This window comes from Mobula hypostoma, chromosome 24 (assembly GCF_963921235.1).
Source record: "Mobula hypostoma chromosome 24, sMobHyp1.1, whole genome shotgun sequence".
NCBI classification, from domain to species: Eukaryota; Metazoa; Chordata; class Chondrichthyes; order Myliobatiformes; family Myliobatidae; genus Mobula; species Mobula hypostoma.
Genome location: NC_086120.1, coordinates 31614296 through 31638658, shown reverse-complemented (window position 1 = coordinate 31638658; position 24363 = coordinate 31614296). Strand labels below are relative to the sequence as shown.

The 24363-nt window shown below is 40.0% G+C and overlaps 1 protein-coding gene across 2 annotated transcripts in view; it reads right to left on the bottom strand.

Moving 5' to 3' along the window:
• Positions 1 to 18656, bottom strand: part of fam174c (family with sequence similarity 174 member C) — a 32118-nt gene extending 13462 nt beyond the window's left edge. The window contains exons 1-3 of one of the 2 annotated variants that reach the window (XM_063032604.1): positions 18270 to 18656; positions 5379 to 5501; positions 3555 to 3635 (exon numbers count right to left, since the gene is read on the bottom strand). In XM_063032604.1, coding sequence (XP_062888674.1) covers positions 3602 to 3635; positions 5379 to 5501; positions 18270 to 18520 — 408 coding nt within the window. In that variant the 5' untranslated portion in view covers positions 18521 to 18656 and the 3' untranslated portion in view covers positions 3555 to 3601. The remainder of the gene's footprint in view (positions 1 to 3554; positions 3636 to 5378; positions 5502 to 18269) is intronic. The other variant, XM_063032605.1, reaches the window with a different exon arrangement.
• Positions 18657 to 24363: the final 5707 nt, after the last annotated feature.

Below are 24363 nucleotides of genomic sequence, written 5' to 3'. Positions count from 1 at the left end.
ACTTTGAACTTCTGAACAAGGCTGTTGCTCTCTGGAATGTGAGGCTGGAGCACAAGTCCGAGTTCAATTCCTGCCACTTCCTGCAAGGAGGTTTTAACATTCTCCCCGTTACCATGTGTGTTTCCACCAGGTGCTCCAGTTTCCTCCCACAATCCAAAGACTTACTGGTTGGTAGGTTAATTAGTCATTGTAAATTGCCCCATGCTTAGGCTAGTTGCTGTGCAGCATGGCTCGAAGGGATGGAAGGGCCTACTCCTCATTATATCATAATAAATAAATATCTTCCAGGATGACCTGCCATACTGATGACCATAATGTGCAGGTTGCTAGAACCAATCCAATGGTCATTTATCCTGCAGAGGAAGTTGCTGAGATACTTCACCAGCTCATTCGTAGTAGCAAAGCTCACCCCATGAAGACAACCAGTCACTGTATTTTTGAGCTGCCCATCTCCCGTCCACATCTCATACAAGATGGCAACGTCAATCGCAAAGCTCTTGGGGCATTGTAACTGGGCATTAAGTCAGGTCTGTTATAATTGGAATGGCCATACAGTAAACTCTTATTGATCCTGTGATTACGCATCCAGAATTCTCATGCAACCGGCAACGAATTTCAAAGAATATTTAAGTTTTTTCAAATTTTATTTGCTAAAGCATAGATTTTAATTTGAAGCTGATGAAATACCATTCGAGTACTCTGCACAGCTAATAAATTACTCTGGCCTTTATACATTTAGAATTGAGTGATTTGAGTTTAAGTGGAAGCCTGGCCCAGATTAACTACCACTTAAACTAAAATCTATTAATCTGAAATATCGAAGTCAATACATTACCTACATGAGATTTTGTTTTTATGAACATAAACTCAATTAATTTTATTTCAAGCGTTATTCAAAATATTGTTTTAGTTTACACACAAGGGCAGTGCAGTTACAGGTTGATTAGAAGCAATTCCTTCTTTGAAGATGAGGCACTTCATGTGATGGCAGGCACAGACACTCATTTGTTTATTGCTGTGTTTCGCCTTAATTTATATAATTGCAGTGTAAAACATTATTTAAAAGGGTGAGGAGATAATATATAGTTTGGCAATTTATTTATAGATTTATGCAATTTGCGATTGACAGTATTTTTCCCAGAATTCTCATGCAACCTGCATGTACATGGAACCAGCACCACATTTTCCATGGATGGGAGATAGCTGAGAATATACTATATTTCATGAAGTCATTTGAAAATATAGAGGCAACTACTTGGCCAAGTCTATGCCAGCTCTCAGAGCAATCCTATCAACCTATGAAAGCATGGGTAATCATTTTTTACTCTCATGTTTATCTATTTCCCCAACTGTCCTACCACCCGCCTAGACTAGAGGCATCTTACAGTTACCAACTGTAAATCCTTTGGTTACATGGAAAGAAACCAGCTTTTCTAGGAGAAGCAGACATAATTAAACTCCACAGACAGTTTTGAATCTGGGTGTGGGCTTATGAAGCAGCAGCATCGTCTGCCAAGCACTGTATGCTGCACATATGCACACATCCATGAGGAGCCTAATGTTTCAGATCCTAAGCAAAAGTGATTCTTACACAGCAGGGTAGCCATTGCACATCAGCTGCCACATGGACTTGGTAGAGTGGGGTCTTGATTCTGTGACAAGGTGGATCCAAGGTAACTGGAGATCAAGCTCATGGCACTGGCATTAAATCAGGTGAACTTGCATGTCAGCACCCGTCAATGCACACATTCTTTTGCTCCAAGTATCTCCTGCAGGAACAGTAGCAGGCACCAAAAGATGCTGGGGGCAGTGAAGTCTTCATACTTCACAACTAATACACTCTTTATAAGTAATTGAATAATTTCGAAAGTTTAACTGGATTATAATAGCGTAATTGCAGCAATTTACACACAGCAAGATCCTACACATCTATACATTGAGAAATTTGCTGTTTTAACAATGTGAGTTGAAGATACTGGGAAGATGCCTATGCACTTTTAACCGTGTCTGAGATCTTTCATGTTCACCCAATGGAATGGACTCAGTTTAACAAGTCATTCAAAATCTGACACTTCTGACAAAGCAGCACACTTCTAAAATATCAGCTTCTCTTAAATGTTCAATTTCAATGAGATCTTGAAATGAAGCAAACATGATTCAGTGGCTAGAAAGTCATTTTGAACCAAAGGAAGCAGAAAACTTGGGTGGGAAACGAAACACTAATAGTGTCCAAGCATTTGAAAGCCTAGAATTCCCTGCTAAAATCTACTGAAACCCAAGCAATAGACAATTTGCAAAATGTATAAATTTGCTGAAAGGACCTTTAAATAGAAACCTCTTACTGAAGAACATTAATTTGAATTCACATCAGTGCAAGCTGTTCTATGCAGCCATTTCCAAATAGGCTTTTGTGACTTCAAATCTCGAAGGTAAGAGAGGGAAGAGCAGTGGGAAAGCTTTTCTAAAGAGGCACATGTGATTTTCAAAAGAAAATTTTCATAGCTACTAAACACTAATTAAATTCTGAGGGACTGAAATCCCCAATAATCAATTTAATGAGATTGTGTATTACCAGCTGAGTGACAAAGGAAAGGTAATGGCACAGAACTTGCAGGCAAAATAATGAAGAGCTTAATGTGCATACCATTCTTGTGTAAAAGACCAGAATGACATGGAGGAGATACCCACCAAGTGGACTCAATTCCCTGTCTGGACCTTGTATTTTATTTAGAGATACAGCACAGTAACAGATCCTTCCAGCTCAACAAGCCTATGCTGCTCAATTACACCCATGTGACCACTTAACCTACTAGCCTGTAGGTCTTTGGAATGTGGGAGGAAACCGAAGCGTCCGGAGGAAGCCCATGTGGTCATGGGGAGAATGTACAAACTCCTTACAAACAGCAGCATTTTCTTGCGTACCATTGTAAAATCAGGGCACAGAACTATCATTTTTATTACTTACTGCAAAAATCACATTTTTTTTGCCAAAAATGCTCAGTTTTGCTGTGCTCAGCAAGCAGCCATTTAAATTTGATGCATAAAGTGGATAAATGCAATTTTTGTTTATCATGCAAAACTGAAACATGACAAATAGGTAGAGCAGTTTTCCTCAAACATAAAGGACAACTATACAACCACGCTTCTTTCAGTCTTCTTTTCTCCTATATTTTTTGGTCTTTTAAAACCCCACTCCATTAAACTCTACTTCCTCTTCTTTTGAATTGAATTGACTTTATTACTTACATTCTTCATATACATGAGTAAAAGTCTTTACATTACACCTCGGTCTAAATGTGCAATTGATGGTAATTTATTATAAATACTCCAAGTCCTCTGCATTCTGAGCCTGTCCTTTTGTGTGTGTTTTCTCCTCAGTTCAATTTATTCCTCTCTCAATCACACAATAACATTCAGATAAACATGCATGGATATTTAGAAAAGGGATCGTTGAGAAATTGGGAAAGGGATTTTGTTAATGGGAATAAGGTGGGATGGAAAAAGTAACAGCTAGGATTGTGTAAAGCAAAGGACAGAATACCTATCAAACTCACAGCAGAGAAGTGAAGCGTGCCTTGAAGAATTTGGAGTGGTTGAAAAGTCAGCAAGTTTGTGAGGCAGTGTAGTTAACGCTCCTATAAAGGTTAAAACAGAAAGTAGAACAGAGTTTCAACTATTACAGAAGATCAAATACCTGTGTGTTAAGCTAAGCATTTACTATTTCTTTATGACAGTGTTGAATGGCAAAAGAAAATTAATACATGCAAAACAGCGCACTTTCCACTTCAGGCATTCAATATCTTCAGCAAACTCTTATCTAGTTAGTTTTTAAAAAAGTCAGATGCTTTGTGAATCACAATCTACTCTGTCCAAACAGCAAGACCTCTTCTCTGTATCTGATGGCCTCTTAGACTGTGAAATCCAGGGCAAACATTTGCAAAAGGTCAATGGATCGAAGTATGATCTGGATCAAGCTCTCTAGAATTATTTCACAACATTCCAACTAGGTCATAAATAATAAAATGAAAAGTGTATATTCCTTTATTTTGCAAATTGAGAGCAAGAGTGATCCCTAGCTAAATTTACCATTCTATCCTCAAAAAGGCAGGTGCAGTATGAAATAACCAACCATAAATGGAAGGAAATATGCCAATTCACCACTATCAAAAACACTAGTCAGTTAGCCAACTCACCAGATTTCAAAGGTTCAAAGGTCCAATTTAATGTCATTGAAAAGTATACAATATACATCCTGAAATGTTTTTTCTTCGCAAACATCCACTAAAACAGAGAAGTGCCCCAAAGAATGAACGACAGTTAAACGTGAGAACCCCAAAGTCCCCCTGCTCCCCCCCTCCCGCACGTAAGCGGCAGTGAGCAACAATCCCCCCCTCCCCCCACCGGCACAAAAAAGCAAGCATCAGCACCACCGCCAAGCACAAGTGTGAGCAGGGCAATAGCAAAGACGCAGACTTGCAGTTACCCCAAAGACTCCCCATTTCATCCGGCATTCGACAAACCACAGGTTCGTTCTCTCCCTAATAGGGGAGAGGGAAGTGTCCCAAGTTTTCACAGCGATTTTAAATACATTTTCAGACATTATAAAGTTTATTTTTAAGACGTTATCAAAAATTGAGTGTAGGTGGTCAGCTTTTGGTCAAAGAACATTATTTTGCCCATTTAGACTCAAACTTCTGAAATACCAATATCACATTTAAGAAATTACTTTTCATCAAAATTTGCTCAACACAACCACCTGGCAACCAATTGATTAACATCCATCTTAACAAGATGTGCAACTCGTTGTTCATGCTCCCTGTAAAACAACTTTGTAGTACTCTCATAAACAGTTTATTTAAAAACCCTCAACTCATCTTGTCTGAATTTCTACCTTGGCTGACCTGGAAAAATTGTTCTGGGTTTAACTATTTACGTTTGTCTACAAGGTCCTTTCTGTAATTGTAGTTTACCATGGACAAAATATTACATGATTTTGTGCAGGGCAGTGAGTTGCACTGGGTTCACTACTCTCCTCCGCATTGATATGAGCTTTGGATCAGGACAAGAAATGTACATTAATTGTAACGACACACCACATCAAAAATTCTGCAATTCTTAAATGAAAGAGACCAGTTTAAAAGTCTCATTTACTCAAATAAAAAGTTGCCTCTAACCATTTATTTTAAATTTGTTTAATATGTTCAATTTTAAAAGTTTGAGAGATGAGAAGACTTTGAAATATATAACCACACCCCAAAAACATGAAAAGTTAACTCTTTCAGGGTTCAAAAGCTGATGAACAAAGTCATGGACAAAGTCAACAGATGTGGACTGGGCACAGCACATCACCCTAATCAGCACCAACAACAAAACATCACCTCCTTATGCTCTTTGCTTCAAATAGTGTTGTGTCATCATCATCTGTGTCCATTGGAGCCATCTCCACATGATCATCAAAGGAGGATAGCAGCCCATACTTCTTCCTTTGACTTTTCTTTAACCTAAAAAGCAAAACAAAATTGCTTTTAAAATGTATTACTTTTTCACTTTCTTCATTTAACAATCATTAAAAATCATTTTTGTAAACCCAAATTATAAATAAAGTGCAAGAAATGTTCAGTACATCAGTTGGTGTATAAGTATAACCTTTGTGGAAACTGTAAAGTAAAAAAAAATGGTTTTAAGTTACAGACAGGGTAGGATGAAAAGGATATAGGAAATATTTATGATGAGGTGAAGCTAAGGTTGCCATGGGGATAAACTGTAAATGAGGTCATTCAGTTCATTTGTTAATGAGGACAATTAGAGAAACAGAGAATCTGAAGAAAGGAACATTAAGAGCAATGAAATGTGTGCAGAGTGAGAACGATAAGGAAAAAACTCCAAGATGCAGAATGCATAGCTGTAGATCAACATGCTAATGGACAGAGAACTTTCAAGCCACTATTTGTAATGAATGATTTACAGCATTACTGGCCAGTTCTGCTTTAGACAAAGAAAGTAAGGTTTATTTATCAAAGGTCTGAGAGTTCTGGACAGTTGTGCATAGGTCATCCAACTGCAGCATCAGCTCAGTTCTCTCTCAATAACCAGACCAGCTGAGTACTTTTATCAAAATACAGCAAGGAATAGACCCTTGCACCCCACCGAGCGGTATTACCCATCAACTTAACCCTAACCTAATCACAGGACAATTTACAATGACCAGTTAACTACTAACCAGCAAGTCTTTGGACTGTTGGAGAAACCAGAGCAACCTGAATCACAGGGTGAATATAAAAATACCAGAGGGCCCTACCAATGATGACAAAAAGAGAAGAAAATGCTTTGCATTCGTAGAAAAAGAAACAAAGTCAATATTTCAGGATCAAGACACGATCAGAATGGGAAAGAAAACTGGTCATTTCTTTAGGTTGTAGAGTGAATGTTGGAAGAAGTCATTTGGAAGAAATAACCTCATTTACAGCTTATCCAGAATTGGATTTTGAACTTCAACTGCCTGAGCTGTAATAGAATTGTGCTAACCACTATGCTACCATGGCACCCCATACTATGACATGTCCTGTCTCTGCACTTTGCAATGTTTACATTCCTTTCTGTTTTCACTCTCTAAATGCCCTCATTTCGTAACTTTTATGGTCCCCTGTTCAAATTCTCTTTCTCTCACACACTCATCCTTCATTAATCCATAGACCAGATAACCTCATTTACAGTTCATTCCCATGGGAACCCTAGTCTGACTCACAGATATTCTCTTTGTCCTATTTGTTCTTCCAACATTCTCTCTACAACTTAAAGAACTTAGTTTCCTTTCCCAATTCTGATATTGTCTTGGACCTGAAACATTGACTTTGTTTCTCCTTCTAGAAATGCAAAGCGTTTTCTTCTTTTTTTGTTGTTGTTGTCACTGGTAGGATCGTTTGCAAAGAAACACTCCCTTTTTGCAGATAAATATTAAATCCGGTTTACTGAACAGAAGGAACTAAAATCAGATTCCTACTGCAACTTTAATACAATGGCGCACAATTTTATAAACAAGTTATGGCCAGATTGATCATCCAAATTTAATGGTCTCTTATCCAAAAGTCTTGAAGTTCTTGCAAGGTCTTTGCTGATGTCAATCTACATGTTTCAATACTAAATGCACGAATTTCTGCACTAGAGAACCAGCTTCTATTACGATCACTGGGAAATCTGGGAGCTCAATCTGTGATGGATTAAACCTGGCACAGACTTGGCAACTTCATTCATTTCAAAGGAGATGAATGATGAGAAACAGTTTTCAGATAATTGCTTAAAAAGTAGTACGCTAAGTTCATTTGATAGTTGAGGATGTTGGTGTTTCATGTTTCTCCCCCATCCCTCACCTACTTAAATTTATATTTAAATTCCAAACTTAAGTGTTATTTATCAAATATTTTCAATAAAACATTACCTGATCATTGTTCACAGACACAAGAGGTACTGCAGATGCTGGAAATCTAGAGCAATACACACAATGTAGTGGAGGAGCTCAGCAGGTCAGGCAGCATATATGGTTGGTAATAAACAGATGACATTTCAGGACTGAAGGGTCTCGGCCTGAAACATCAACTGTTTATTCCCATCCATAGATGCTGCCTGACCTGCTGAGCTCCTCTAGCACATTTTATGCATTGCACCTGATCATTATTTCATTGCTGTTGGTGGGTGCTTTATGGCAAAAAAATAACATTTCTCCTGCATTACTCAGTGGCTGCAGTTCAACAGATTTCTTTTGATGATAAAGTGTTTTGCAATGTAATATTGCAAAAGGTGCTCTGTCAAACAAACCGATATTTTTAAAAACTGAGTGCCACAGACTGAGTCAAAGTAACAGCTGGCAATGAAATGCATGACTGCTAATATTATGCAACCTCTGTTGCCCTGCTAGAGCAGAAACAGCAGGCTTGGTAATAGATCCAGTAAGTTGCTTTACACTCTTTGTGTTAAACACAATGCTAATGGTGCAGACTGCAGGTTAAAACACTGATGTTAAACAGGTTATTTAAGTGTTCTAATTGCCTCATTAGGGATTTTAACACCTTGGGTTACTTAAGGAAAATGGGCTCTCAAGTCATTTTTTAACATTTTTACAATGCAATATAGCAAATGGAACAGAAATCCACCGTTAGACATAGCAAAGTAAAAGATCCAGTGCAACACACACAAAATGCTGGAGGAACTCAGAAGGTCAGGCAACATCTATCGAAGTGTATGAACAGTCTGAATTCGGGCTGCGACCCTTCTTCAGGAGTCCTGATAAAGTGTCTTGGCTCGCAGCATCGACTGTTTACCCTTTTCCATAGATGTTGCCTGGCCTGCTGAGTTCCTCCAACATTTTGTGTGTGTTGCTTCGAGTTCCAGCATCTACAGGTTTTCTCATTTCTGGAGAGGAAGAGATCTGACAGGAGAGGAGAGTGGACCATGGGAAAAAGGGAAGGAGCAGCAGCACTAGGAAGAGGTGATAGATAGGCAGGTGAGAAGAAGTGAGAGGCCAGAGTAGGGAATGGGGGGGGGAGGGGATGGACTATTTTTAAACCAGATGGGGAAATCAATGTTCATACCATCAGGTTGGAGGCTACCCAGATGGACTACAAGGTGTTGCTCCTCCACCTTGAAGGTGGCCTCATCGTGGCACCCCCTCATATCAGAAAGGGAATGGAAATTAAAATTAAAATAATTGGCCACTAGGAAATTCTGCTTTTGACAGATGAAGAGGGTGTGCTCAACAAAGCTGTCCCCCAACTTACGTCAGGTCTCACCAATGCAAAGGAGGCCACATTGAGAGCAGTGGATACAATAGACTCATAGGTGAAGTGCTGCCTCACCTGGAAGGACTGTTTGGGGCCCAGAATGGAGATCCACCACAAAGTGAACGAACAAGTATAGCACTTTGGCCACTTGCAGGGATATTTGCTGAGAAGAGGATTAGCAGGGTGGAACAAATGGAGGGAATCACAGAGGGAGGAATCCCTTGCAGAAAGCAGAGAGTAGGTGGGCAAGGTAGAGCTGTACTTGGTGGAATGGTCCCACTGAAGATGGTGGAAGTTGCAGAGAATGACATGTTGGATGAAGAGGTTCATGTTGTGAGTGTGTATGTCCAGGAAATGGAGGAGATGCAGGTGAAGGCAACATCAATGGTGGAGGAAGGTAAACCCCATTCTTTGGTGTAGAAGGACATATCTGATGTCCTGGAAAGGAAAGCCCTATACTGGGAACAGATGCAGCAGAATTTCTTGTGCTAAAAATCTAGTTCTGCTCAATAACCAAAAGAGTAACAAAGTTAAAGGTATGATAACTCCTTTATAGAGATAGCACAAGTTTATGGGTTCAGTGGCTTACTTGGCACTGTTTTTCTGACATAAAAGAAAGTTTTACAACTTGGCTTCCAGTTCATTTAATGCCCCAGTAAAGGATGACACTACAACAGTGACTGACTTATAGGGAAGGGAACGTCAACTCAGACCATGAGAGGCCTGCGTCGGGCATTTTCATGCCTTACAAGGCGCAGATTGGAAGACATATAACTTAACCCTATTTTAGTTGACTCTAAAGAAAAAGGCAAAAATTCCCAATATATCCAGTTGCATTAGTCAGTATAATCAGCTTATTCTGAGTGTTGCAACTACTTGACTTTCAGAACTTTCACCTGATCTGATTAAGCAGGGGCAAGTATGTGAACCAGACCACAATTATCACACTTCTGCAAATAAAGTCAACAGAAACTTCACAGAGGTTAGAACACAAAACTTGCTACCATGAAATGGTCGACATTAATAGCATACTTATATTTAGGAGGAAGCTGAATGAACAACTGAAGAAAGGTTTGGAAGGCTAGAGTGCAGTTGGGAAAAAAGTAAAAGGAGATTCATTTGGAATATTAACTTGTGGTCCAGTTGGCTTGCTCCTAGGCTGAATTGTATGTAATTCTATACAAGAACTTCTGGGATATACTTAAGTAGGTTTAAATTGCTTTCAGCCATTCTAAATGTAATCTTCTTTAGTTCTGCAAAACAAAATGAAGTTAATTTGTGAAAATTCTCCAGAACGAGTTGTTCCTCTATTGAATCACAAAGTAAAAGTTCATGCTTATATAGCCACCTTTGGACAATGTCAGCATAGAAAATTAACCACACATGCAAGAAGCCTGAAATACGACAGGCTTGTGCATGGTAAGAAAATAGAATTGAATAGAGCAATGCAATCTTTATCATCTACATGCAGCAATGAAGTTGTATAGCACCTTCAATGTAACAAATGCATCCAAACGTCATTTACAGAACGGTCAGCAAACAAAAAAAAAACAAACTGACCACATAGGAGATGAGGAGATTCAACAGTTTTAATGAGAAAAGATTTAGCAGTGTGTGAGGGAATTTCAGAATTTGGCCTTTGACAGCTACTGGCAACTTGGTGATGATCAAGTAGAACTAAGGGTCTCAAAAGGTTATAGGCTAGAGCAAATGAAGACAAAACCAAGCATTTAAGTAGACTATATAACTGGGAGTCAGTGCAGGCTGGTAAAGATGGGGTCAATGAGTGAGCAAGACTTGATGCAAATTAGGGCAGCAGAGTTCTGAGTGTCAAGTTGAGAGCAGAGAACAAGGCTAGCTATACTTTTCAGTGGAAGATTTAATATTTCAGCTGAAAAAAGCACCCCATCTGACAGTGCAGCACACTCTCAGCATTAAGAGTTGTATTCCCAAAAAGGGCCCAAGTGCACAACTTGCTAACAATGGGGTGAAGAGAATACTGTCTTAAATTAGAACCAGAAAGTGCTACAAACTTACAGAATTATCCAAAGTTGTTGTAAATATGCAGGGTAGAAACCTGCACCCTCTTGAAACACAGAACTCTCCCAGAGTCAATATTTCCTATTCAGTGATTAACACTAATTATTCCTTAATGGTTAAATGTATGCTGTACCCTTATGAATTACAACTCTGAATATAGTTAGCAGATTAAAGAGTAAATATATTCATCTCAATTCGACTGCTGTCTCTCATGCTCAACCTTTGTTCTTGGGCTTTAGAACCAGTCAGTAGTAGTCTGGGAACAGACATTTAAAGTGAAGTTCTTTTCAAATGACATCAAGGATGGAGCCTGTTCCCTACAGCTCCACATTGCCTTCCAGAATGTCATTGAAAATGAAATAACAGCACCAACTTCAGCAGAATATTCCCCTGGAACATAGCTCAGAAAGAAAAATATTCACTTTAGCTTTACCTTTGAAATAGCTCTGTCAATTTAGAAGAATTAACCTAGCTTACCAGACTGTAATCAGACTTGGGAAATGCCTTCCAAAGGGCATAACATTACCTCAGAAAGGGGTGGAAAGCTGAATAGTATAGCAAGCAGCAATCATTATTGATACGAGATTGTATATAGAAAAGCTAATATAAAAGCTATCCAAAATACAATGTGCAATAAACTCCTTACATTTGCCTGCTTGAGGCTTGAATAAGTATCATTACTATTCACTATTCAAGAGTGTCTGTACCAAAACTCATTCCTTAACCAGATCTGCCCAAAATTATTAACTGACCATTCAACTTGAGTCAAACAACTGATTACTTTGAAATAGCAACATTATTAATAAAAATGATAAAATACTAAATATTTTATCTTGTAAGCTGGAAACTAAGCTCAATTAAGCACTTTAATAAGCACTATATTAACTGTTTTATTTCTGCAGTTGGACAAAAATTATGAATTCACAAATAATATGGGAAAGTATGTTGTAGCAATCAGAATTTAGATGCTGACATTATTTATGTAATCACAGAAACCTACCCATTAACCCAAATTCCCCTCAGCTTTAAATTTTTCCTTTGAAATTTCCCAGCCAGTCTCAATCCAAAACAGTGACTGTCCATTCCTTCCATAGATGCCGTTTGACATGCCGAATTCCTCCAGCACTGTGTGCTGCTCCTCTCCAATAAGCTTTTACCATCAATACAGACAATGCATTCTAGCAACCCACTGTTTTATACTTTTGCTGCGTAAATTACTTTAAATCAATTTCCTTTGATGCCAATGCTTTCGAAATTGTAAATATTTTACTTCCTGACTAAAATGCTTTATTACACTGAAAACTCCGAGGTTTTTCTGCCCGAGTCTTTCCATTGATTTGAAATCTTGTATCCCTGATTCAATTCAGCAGTACACACAAAATACTAGACGAACTCAGCAAGTCAGGAAGTACCTACAGAAATGAATAAACAGTCAACGTTTCGGGCTGTGATCGTTCCTCAAGATTGGAAAGGCACTGTGAACACGAAAGAATAAGGTGTTGGGGGGGGGTTGAGAAAAAGAATAGCTAGGTGATAGGTGAAACCAGATGGTTAGGAAAGAGAAAAGGCTCGAGAGAAAAGAATCTGATAGGAAAGGAGAGTGGACCTTAGGGGAAAGGAAAGAAAGAGGGGGCCCAGCGGAGAAGTGATAAGCAGGTGAGACAAGGTAAGAGGCCAGAGTGGGAAACAAATTGATGTTCATCCATCAAGTTGGAGGCTAGCCAGACAGAATATAAGGTGTTGCTCCTTCACCCTGAGGGCAGCCTCATCTTGACACTGGGAAAGGAATGGGAATTTAAATGTTTGGCCACCGCCAATTTTTACTTTTGGCAGCTGGAGCGGAGGTGCTTGATGAAGTGGTCCCCCAATTTCAGACAGGTCTCACCAATAAAAAGGAGGTTGTATTGGGAGCACCAGACACAATAGATGACCCCAGCAGATTCGCAAATTAAGTGTTGCCTCACTTTTCTTCAGTTTGTTCCTGATACAAATCCAAAAGGGAGATGCCCAGAACTGGCCACAATACTCCACCTGGGTCCAATAAATGACCATTTGCATATCATCTCTATTCAGTCCGGAAGACTCATCTTGAGCTTTCAGTTGTCTACAAAAAAATTCTCCATACCTCTCTGCTTCAGTAGTTCCAAAAGCCGAAGACAAAGGACAAAATCTAAAATAAATAATTGAAATAGTATCTCATCCTCCAAGTTTTAGCCCCCAAGACCTAGCAACAAATTTATCTATTTCGCATAACCAGACTTACCCGCTTGTGTCAAAACTGGCATGTTCTGATGTTCATCAAGCTGCAATTTGTCTTCCACCAATTCATTCATATTTCCAATGCTCCCTTTCCAGCAATTACAGAATTTTTAATTACTCCCCCCCCCACCTCCATCCCCTTTCTGGTCTTTTGTCTTCATTTCCCTCCTGTTAAGATTTCATCCAAATAGATGAAAGAAATTATCATCAGCACTTCATTATGACTTTTGTTCTCCATGTTGTCACTGATATTCCCATCATTTCCCTGCCTACAATTCAAAACACTCATTTTCTAATCTTTGTGAGTTCTGATCAGAATTGGATTTATTATCACTGGCATGTGTCGTGACATTTGATAACTTAGCAGCAGCAGTTCAACGCAAAACATAATATAGAAGAAAATAAATAAATAACAGTATATGTATATTGAGTAGATTAAAAATAGTGCAAAAATAGAAATAATATATTTTAAAAGTGAGGTAGTATTCACAGGTTCAATGTCCATTTAAAAATCGGATTCCAGAGGGGAAGAAGCTGGTCCTGAATTGGTGAGTGTGTGCCTTCAGGCTTCTGTACCTCCTACCTGACGGTAACAATGAGAAAAGGGCATGCCCTGGGTGCTGGGGTCCTTAATAATGGGCGCAGCCTTTCAGACACACTGCTCCTTCAAGATGCCCTGGATATTTTGTAGGCTAATACCCAAGATGGAGCAGACTAAATTTACGACCCTCTGCAGCTTCTTTCAGTCCTGTGCAGTAGCCCACCACACCCCACCCCACCTCATACCAGACAGTGATGCAGCCTGTCAGAATGCTCTCCACAGGACATCTATAGAAGTGTTTGAGTGTTTTTGTTGACATACCAAATCTTTTCAAACTCCTAATGAAGTATAGTCACTGCCTTGCCTTCTTTATAGCTGTATCGATGTGTTGGGACCAGGTTAGATCCTCCTTATACCCAGGAACTTGAAACTGCTCACTCTCTCCACTTCTGTTCCTTCGTCTTAATCTTCTTGAAGTCCACAATCAGCTCTTTCAAAGGTTCAGAAGTCGAATTTAATGTCAGAGAAATGTATACAATATACATCCTGAAATGCTTTTTCTTCGCAAACATCCACAAAAACAGAGAAGTGCCCCAAAGAATGAATGACAGTTAGATGTGAGAACTCTTTCATCTTATTGACATCGAGTGCAAGGTTGACGCTGTGACACCACTCCACTAGTTGGTTTATCTTCCTCCTGTACGCCCTCTCGTTTCCATCTGAGATTCTGTCAACAATGGTTGTATCATCAAATTTATAGATGGTATTTGAGCTGTGCCTAGCCACACAGTCATAGGTATAGAGGGATTAGAGCAGTGGGCTAAGCACACACGGGGGTGCAGCAGTGCTGATCGTCAGCAAGGAAGAGATATTATCAGTTGTCATCAATACCAAATGCTTTTGCTTCCATAACTGCTGCCTATCCTCAGGAGTATTTCCAACTTTTTATATATTTCTTTTAAGCATAACTCACACTGTCTTAGCACCATGCTCCATTACAAAGCCTATGCCTTGTGAAATCATGATTGGCTCATGTACACTGTACATTTTCCTGTTTCTGTATCTCTGCTCCTGTAAACATTTTACTATAAATGAAGAACAAGATAACAACCTCTGAATATCAGCTACAAGACAAATTATCTCAATAATGGTACAGTAGAGCTGCAGACTCAAACCTAAAATGAAATTAAATGTTGCTGCTGTCATGCTATAAAGATTGCAATTGTTACTGTTCATTCTTCCTATCAAATGAATCACTTCATACTTGCACTGAACTATATTTGTTACTCTTTTTCTCCAATCCATATCTTCCAGAAATACAGTGAACATTGAGGAAGCTAGTAACATACCAAAGTTTAAATGTGACACGAAGCTTTGACATGATTTGTTTAGTATAATACACAAGAAAAAAAACAGAAGTAATCCCAAAACCTACCGTCAGTGAACAATACAGTATACTTTTCTCCAGTTTGAAAAAAGGATCATTCAAAATCTCTCTTTGCTCTATGTTTCACCAAGTTTTGTACTTTAAAAAGATGTTGCCAGGTTAATATCATGAGTCTCAAATCTGCCAACAAGCATATTATATGGTACATTATAAAATGCTTTACTGAAATTATATGCAACATCAACCACTTGATCCTCATTAGCTCTTACTTCTAAGAACACACTCAAATTTGTCTTTAATAAATCCTACAGCTAACAGTAACATTTTCATGACTGCCAACCAATTTTGCTTTGCATTACTGTCTTTAAAACATCCCCATTATTAACACAGACCAACTATATTGCCAAATCTATCTGAATAAGTCAAATCTGCAGTCCTCTGGCACCACTCCCCAATCACTTCAACAATACTTAACCAGACACAGTTCATCTTGACATTAAATTAAACACTCCCCGGCAATTACAATAAACTTTAAATACAAAAGATTCTCTTATTTTATTAAGTGACATGTCACAAGAATAAGGGAAGTCTCTGAGTACTTCAAAGAGCTCAAGAACAAGGTCAAGTTTTTAAAACATGAATTAGTTGTATTTGAATCATGCAAGATACTTAACATTCAGAAAAGAAATGTGAGGAATTTTAATCATTCGCCTGAGGTACAAAACAAAAATAAATTACTTGGCACACAAGGGGTTTTACCCTCTTTCACCTGGCTCAGTCATCTTTCTAGTCATTCAGCGTCTTCTGCCCTTCATTGAGACCCCTGTCCATTTCTCCCTATTTAATCAGCAACTTTAAACACTTTCTATTTTCTCTCAGGTTTCGCAGATCATCAACCTGAAGCATTTAACACCTTCTCACGGACCCCGTTTCATTTGCATTTTCAGTTATCTCAGATTTCCAGCTTCAAAGAATTTGATTTTGTCCAGTAAATTAACTGATAGTTTATTCAAAAATTACAAACTGCACAATCTGGAAATCTGAAACAAATCAAAAAATATGTAGCAGTTCATGCAGCTCCTACGGAGAGAGAACCAATGTTTAACATTCAAGTCACCACAACAATCCAAAGGAAGATTGTTGACCTAAAAATGTAAATTCTTCTTTTGTTGTGGCAGATCCCATTGAATATTTTATCAAGCATAAACTTGAGAAGTCTATAGATGCTGGAAATCCAGAGCAATACACACAAAATGCTGGAGGAACTCAGCCGGTCAGGCAGCTTCTACAGGAAAGAACAGATAGTCAACTTTTCAGGCCGTGACCTTCTTCAAGACTCAGGACTTTTGTCAAGCATTTTCTCTGGAAATGTGGCAGCCAAAATTCTGCATATAAAGCTTCAAAATCAGCAGTCAATTAATAATGTTTTAGTGGTAACAACTGAAGGAAAAGTGCAGACAGGAGAAGAGGGATAGTTCTCATTTATCTTCAAAATACTGCCAGTGAATGGCCACTTTTAGAAGGAAGTAGCCTGGCTTTAATACTGCAAAACCAATGGATAGCCTTCTTGACACTGCTTCTGTTCCTATTAACCTCTCCTTGTTAGTCCTTCTAATGTGTCCCAATTCCCTCTCTCAAACCTAAACCATTTAGTCTAACTTCAACTGAATAATCGAACTAGAACTTCCTGTAAGTCTACTTCAAGACCCAAACTCAAGTGGCAAGATAAGTAATGAAATGCAGTTTTGTAAGAAGTTTGTTAAAGCAGTGGCTCACATTCACTCTGAAATTGCCATGGAAGTACTCAATGATTGGTGGGTGAGCTGGTGAGCTGGAGAGAGGGTCAGGGGGAGGGAAGGAATCTCTCTTAATGATCCAACTATCACCATTATTTTCTCAGTCAGTCGTACCACAGCCAACGATTAATCAGTTTCCTCAAAGCTGTTTGGGAAAGATTGTCCTGCACAAACATAGTTGGCTTTTTACTCAGATGCACAACAGCAATTGCACTTTTGAAAGCAATTCATCGTGTACAATGTCATTGAAACATTTTCAAGGAATTTGAAAAAGACATGTTGCAAATATGATAAGGGAATGAAAGGGTTAACATGTGAGGAGCTTTTGATGGCTCTGGGCCAATTTAGAAAGATAAGAGGTGACCTCATTGAAAACTGCTGAATATTGAATGACACCGATAGAGTTGCATGGAGAGAATGATTCCAATAATGGTAGAATCTAGGATCAGAAGGCACAGCCTCAGAATAGAAGGACATCCCTTTAAAACAGAGATGAGGATTTCTTTAGCTAGAGGGTGTTTTAATCTGGAATTCGTTGTTACAGTCAGCTGTGGAAGCCAAAACAATGGTATGTTTAAAGCAGAGGTTGACATGTTCTTGACTGGTAAGGGTGTCAAAGGTTTCAAGGAAAGGGCAGGAGTACGGGATTGAAAGGAAAAATAAATAAACTATTATCAAATCAGAGCAGACTTGATGAGCCAAATAGCTTAATTCTGCTCCTATGTCTTATGAATTATGTAGCAATAACACATCACAGGCAAGTTCACAGGCACATATATAGCATATCAAATCAAACATCAAGTTGGTAAAACCAGCAACAAAATGTAATGATTAACTAAAAGGTGAGATTATGAACAGTGGTGCTTGTTTAAAATAAGTTTAAGGCAATTACCCAAACTGGCAAGAATTTTCAACCAAAGTTCTTGGTAAACATTGATTAGTGATAGGTCTGCAAGATTCAAATCTTTCTCTCAAAATAATGCGTTGACTGATTTTTAAATCATTTCCTCCCACCAAACCATACCCTCACTTCTTCAACTCCACCCCCCACTTCTCTTCCATATCTATCGTTGCATCCTTACTTTCACTTAAACCATTCTTTATCCACCCTCCTTTCCCAGTTTACCCGATGCAATAAAACAATATCCTACAGATTTACAAACCCACTCATTGCTAATCCTATTAATGCCCAAGTACACTTAATTTCAGATGTTTAATTTTATGTTAACCAACCCAGCCTGTGACTTCTCCTGGCACCCCAACTCCCACCACTCAATTTCCTTCCCTATCCATCTCACTGTCGACCCTGTCTCTCTTTCTCCTCCTCCTGTACCCTCCACCTCGGATCGCACTCCTTTCTCCTCCTTTCCCTTTCCACCCTCGCTTCACCTTAGCCCCCTTTACCCCTTCCTTCTCTCCGCGACAACCGTCCGCCCACCCTCCCCACTGACCAATGTCCCGGCCTTTCTTACCGCAGGCCCCGCACCAACAGGTAGATGAGCCCGAGGACGCTGAAGCCGAGAACCACGGCAACGGCGCGTCCGATCGCCGACCCGTCGTTAGATTTGCCCCAGGCCGGCGTAGACCCGGGCCTGGAACCGCTGCTGTTCAGCGCCGTGGTGTTGCCGGAATGCAGGCACTCCCCCGGCGGCGGCAGCAGCAGAGGCAGGCAGAGGACGGCGGCCAGTGCCCAGCCAAGGGAATCACCGCCGTCCAGCCTCATCGTCCAGGATTTCCCGCTCCTGCTTTGGGTAATGGGGAACCTTCACACTGTGACACCGTACTGCAGGAAAGGCGTCACACTCAATCCTCCGGGCAACAAGCAAGAGCTTAGAGCTCACACAAAGACAGACAGACACACACACACACACACACACACACACACACACACACACACACACACACACACACTCACACACACACACACACACACACACACACACACACACATTAATTATTAATCAATCAACAAATCCTTTCTGCCTTAAAACTTGTGTCTTTGCAAAAGAACTAATCTGACTTTATTAGGATTTAAAGAAGATTTGTATTTTCGCCTCCAGTATGTATTTTTTCTTCTAAATTTCGTCACAAAGAAAATTATAAATGAAGTGTGTTCGCAATCCTACTTTGTTTTGGCGAGTTTAGTAATTCACCTTAATCAAGTTACTCAGATCCTGAGCTGTCTGATTGGAAAATCGCTTCGTGATGTTTTATAAGGATCTAATTTCGAAAGTGTTTTGCAATCAGCATGAGCAGTCAAAGCAAGTGATACCAGATTGTTTATTTAGTTTTTTTTTCCACTTTTATGGTTGTATATGGCATATTAGGCTGCTAAAATGAAATTCATTGAAAGAATAAAGGGGTATTCTAGGCCTACCAATTTATTATGATGGGGAAAATAGAATATTGTGTGAAATCACAAACAAGAGAATATCTGCAGATGCTGGAAATCAAAGTAATACACGCAAAATGCTGGAGGAACTCAGCAGACGAGGCAGCATCTATGGAAAAGAATAAACAGTGGGCGTTTTAGTCCTGGGTTCCTCCAGCATTTTGTGCATATTGTGTGAAATGTTAACTTACTTTGTGGGATATCCTAGTCACAACATGGAATTGTCATGGTTTAAAAATAAAATGCAAAAAAAAAGATAGGCATTATTTGAACAAATTGTACAGACTACAACATTCTACTCTAGTGATTTATGACACAGTTATTTGAGTTCCAGTGTCCCAATTCTATTCTGTATTTTAATTGGCTACATTTATTTAGGAACACCTTTTTGTAAATTGACATCGAAAAACACAGCTGCCTGTTAAGGTCCATTTCAAATTGATTTTTGGACTCTGTCTCCTGTACTGATCTTTTGATGTATAATGTGACCAAATCTTCTTATCTGATCTGTTTACTTTTATGTGGAGGATAAGATAAATCCACATGAATGTTATCCTTACCGTGATTAGACTTTACCCTTCAATAAGAGTACCAAATAAACAAGACACCATAAATGTCCTCGAAAACAAACATGTAACTGGAGAAACGTTGACGGTAACCTTATTCTTGCATTAATGACAATGGAGCCTCAGGTTCACAAGGTCATGGATACAAGTGCCACTGTTGAGACTTGACCACAAAAAATCTATGGTGACACATCAGTGTTGTATTTTCACACGGGGCATATCTGCTCCCTTGTATGCATGTATAATTCATAAAGAGATTAAGGACTAGATTTGAAAAGAAAAAGAGAAGTTCTCAAAATCATGGCTATATTTATTCATCTTGAGATGTTGGAATATCATCTCAGAAATGGAACACAGAACAAGCACTTTGGCCCATCATGTTTGTATCAACCATGACACCAATCCAACTAATCTCATCCGCCCACAAATGGTCTACATCCCCCTATTCTCTGCCTGTTTATGTGTCTGTCTGACTGCCTCATAAACACTTCTATTGCATCAGCATTTAACGCCATCCTTGGCAGTACATTCCAGACATTCTCCACTTTCTGTGCTATAAAACTTGCCCCGTAGACCTTTTAAATTTTTCCCCCTACAACGTTAATTAGGTTTCACTTTTCACCCACACAGCCTGTTTCCAGTATGTTCGGTTTTTATTTTTCATATCTCCAGCATTTGCGGTTCTTCTTTTATTTTTATACTCTAGATCAAATTGTTGTATGTGAGAAGTTGCTATGCCAATTGGCTGCAAAATGTTCTTACGTTACAAAACTCTCTACACTACAACTGTGCATCATTAGCTGTAAAATGCTTTAGAGTGTCTAGAAAGGGACTAAAATATTGCTATATTCTTCAGAATGTGTCAATTAATTTGTCCAGATAAGATGCAAATACTCACATTTTTCCCAAGAAAAATATTAGGCTCGTTGTTTCTGTCTGCTTCTGCCCCATTGAACTCCTGCCTGCATTCCTCGACTCCATTCTATCCCCCTTTCTTCATTCTATTGCCACCTACATCTGCCACATTTCACACACTTGCGATCTCCTCATCAACTTTCAGTTCCCTGGCTCTGACCACCTCATTTTCACCATGGATGTCCAGTCTATCTCCCATCAAGAAGGCCTTAAAGCTCTCTGTTTCTTTCTTGACAATAGACCACCACCCTTCTCCATCTGGCAGAACTGATCCTCCCACCTCAACAGTTTCTCTTTCATGTCCTTCCACTTTCGCCATACCCAAGTTGTAGCCGTGGGAACCTGTATGGGGCCCAGCTATGCCTTCCTTTTTTGTTGGCTGTGTGGAACAATCTAAGTTCCATGCTTTCCCTGGTAATACTCCACAACTTTCTGTGCTATATTGATGACTGTACTGGGGCTGTTTCATGCACCTATGCTGAGCTCATTAATTTCATTAACTTTGCCTCCAACTTCCACCATGCTCTTAAATTCACTTGGTTCATTTCTGACACCTCTCCGCTCTTTCTCAATCTCTCTGTCCCCATCTCTGGAGTCAAACTATCTACCAATATCTTTTATAAACATACTGTTACATACCCCATAACTGGGTTGCCAAACCAGCAGAAATGGAACACTCGTTGGAGTCTGTGATTACCAGGAACTAATAAAGTTTTATTAAAGAAGTAAGTAATACAGTACACTAACCGCAAGGATATAAATGTAACAGGTTAGCAATGATAGTATACACATATACATAGAAATAGGGTGATAGGAATCAACCAAGCTCTATCGCAGTCTAGGGGTAAAATGATCAGTCTTAGGGTGAAGCAGAGTTCAGTTCAGTCTAGTGCAGTTCGAAGTAATCGCTGTTGTTGTACCGTTGGAGAGAGAGAGAGAGTGAGAGATGCAGTTGGTTTCAGGCAAACCTTTCAATGCCTTCTGATCCAGCTGTGGTCACCGACTGTGACCCCTCCGTTCCGGATGCAATCGTTCTTCCGTGGTGAACCCAGCACCCAGGCAAGGGCAGACACACACCAGGTACCCACCAATCGTACCTTTAAACCCTGTGAGCTCTGACCGATTCCCACAAACCGGTCCTCCAAACTCCCAGTTTATAGGGCACACTGCTCTTTCCAGGGTCTCGTGGCGTGTGTGACGTGCCTTAGCAAACCCGCTATTTTTATCCCCCGGATGGGGTATCACCTGTCCATCAAACTTCAAACAGTTCAGGTTCAAAGCAAACTGTCTGTGGCAGACGCCAACATCTGAATTGTGTCTCTTTCTGGTTAATCTCTCTCTCCTCTCTTATTAGCATTTTGAATGTTTCTCCATTGTCTTTCGTTATCTCTCTCATTAGCATCATCCATTCTGCAGCTTTGCTTGGCTTCACACATGACAATACCAATTCCTGTGGCTATCTTGACCATACCTCTTCCCACCCTGTCTCCTGTAAAAATGAAGTTCCCTTTTCTCAGTTCCTTTGTCTCCACCACGTGTTCCCAGGATGAGGCTTTCCTTTCTAGGACATCAGAGATGTCCTCCTTCTTCAAAGAACAGTGTTTCCCTTCCTCCACCATTGATTCAGCCTTCACCCATATCTCTTCCATTTCTCGAACATCCACATTCACCAACCTTTCCATCACTTTAGCAGGCATAGAGTTCCTCTTGTTCTTGTCTATCACCCCATGAGCCTCTGCATTGAACAAATCATTCTCCGCAACACCTGGCATCTTTGGTGGGATCACATCACCAATCACATCTTTATCTCGCCTACCCATTCTCCACTTTCCTTAAGGGATTGCTTCCTCCATGACTCCCTTGTCCATTTGTCCCTCTCCACGAATCTCCCTCCTGGCATGTATCCCTGGTGCTCCCGATGCAGCCTTCTTTACATTGGTGAGGCCCAACGTAAATTGGGGGACCTCTTGTCGAGCACCTCCTCTCCATCTATCAGAAGCAGAATTTCCCAATGGCCAATCATTTTAATTTCTATTCCTATTCCCATTCCAGCATGTCAGTCTATGGCCTCCTCTTCTGCCACAATGAGGCCACTCTCAGATTGGAGGAGCAACAGCTCATATTCCATCTAGGTAGCCTCCAACCTGATGGCATGAACATTGATTTCTCCTGGTAATTTTCCCCTCCCCATTCCCTCATCTTCTATTCCCCAATCTGGGCTCTTAACTCTTCTCTTCACCTGCCTATCACTTCCCCCTGGTGCTCCTCCTCCTTTCCTTTCTCCCATGGTCCATTCTCCTCTCCTATCAGATTCCTTCTTCTCCAGTTCTTTCTTTTTCCAATGATCACCTCCCACCTTCTTACTTCATCCTCCCTCCCCTACCCACTTGGCTTCACCTATCACCTCCTAGCTTGTCCTCCTTCCCCCCCCCCACCCATCTTAATCTTGGATTTTCCCCACCACCCCCCACCTTCCTTTCCAGTCCTGATGAAAGATCTCGTCCTGAAAAATTGACTGTTGATTCATTTCCATAGATGCCACCTGACCTGATGAGGTCCTCCAGCATTTTGTACACGTTTATTTTTCAAGAATATTATAGTTCAGTCCAAGGTTTGGCTGTCTCAGGTCTACCCTTCTGGTTGACAGGATTTTTTTGCCTCAGTTACATTTCCTGCATGATCCTTAAAACTCCTCTGCAGTCGAAAAATCTATTTCAACCCTCAACATGCCCAGTGATTCAGCCTCTAATTTTCTCTGGAGCACCGACTTACAAAATTTCATATAAATTCTTCCTCATCTTTGTCAAAAATGACCAATTGACCCTTTATTCTGAGACTATAACTCTTGGTTGTAGATTCCCTTTGCAGGGAAACATGCTCACAGCAACGAAACAGAAAGATATATGACCTAACTGAATGGTATTATTGATGATGTGACTGCTAGCTTCTACAGGAATATGCTGATTACAGCAACACATTTATTCCCATCTATCTATTTATACCATATGAACTGTCCCTAGTGGTTCAGCTGATAACTGCATTGTCCTTTGCAAAGGAAGAACTTCCCATTACATCACCACTTTGACATTCTCAGGGGGCTAACGTGGATGGGCATCACTCTTGTTTTTTTAGTCATTTCACATAGCTGTAAAGTCCCTCAAGCACTAGGTCAAAAAAAAAGAGCTGTTAAACTGGTGATGTAATTAAACTCAGGAGACTGCTCAAGGCAACGCCTTTGGTGAATCCCACAGGAAGCACTGTATTCTCAGTTTAGCAGCCCATCCACCTCCAGGAATGCAGCACTGCTTGAGGACGGGACTGGTGTGAGTGTAGACTGTGCAGTCATATCCCAGTCGGACTTGAACCCACAACATTCAGATTGAACTGTGGCAGCATGATGAAATGACACAGACAAGCAGGATCCAGCTTGGGTTCGGTCAGTCGATGTTCAGCTGACTGATCCTAGCTTAAGAGAAAAAAAAGAGCCCTAGTGCTGTTCAGAGCTGGCACATTAATCAGTGTTTCTGCTGTTGAGTAACAGCTTCTTCCATAATTGGGGAAGGGCAAATTATGAGGCTATAGGGCTAGAACTTGCGGGTGTGAATTGGAATGATGTTTTTGCAGGGAAATGTACAATGGACTTGCAGTCGATGTTTAGGGATCTCTTGCAGGATGTTAGGGATAAATTTGTCC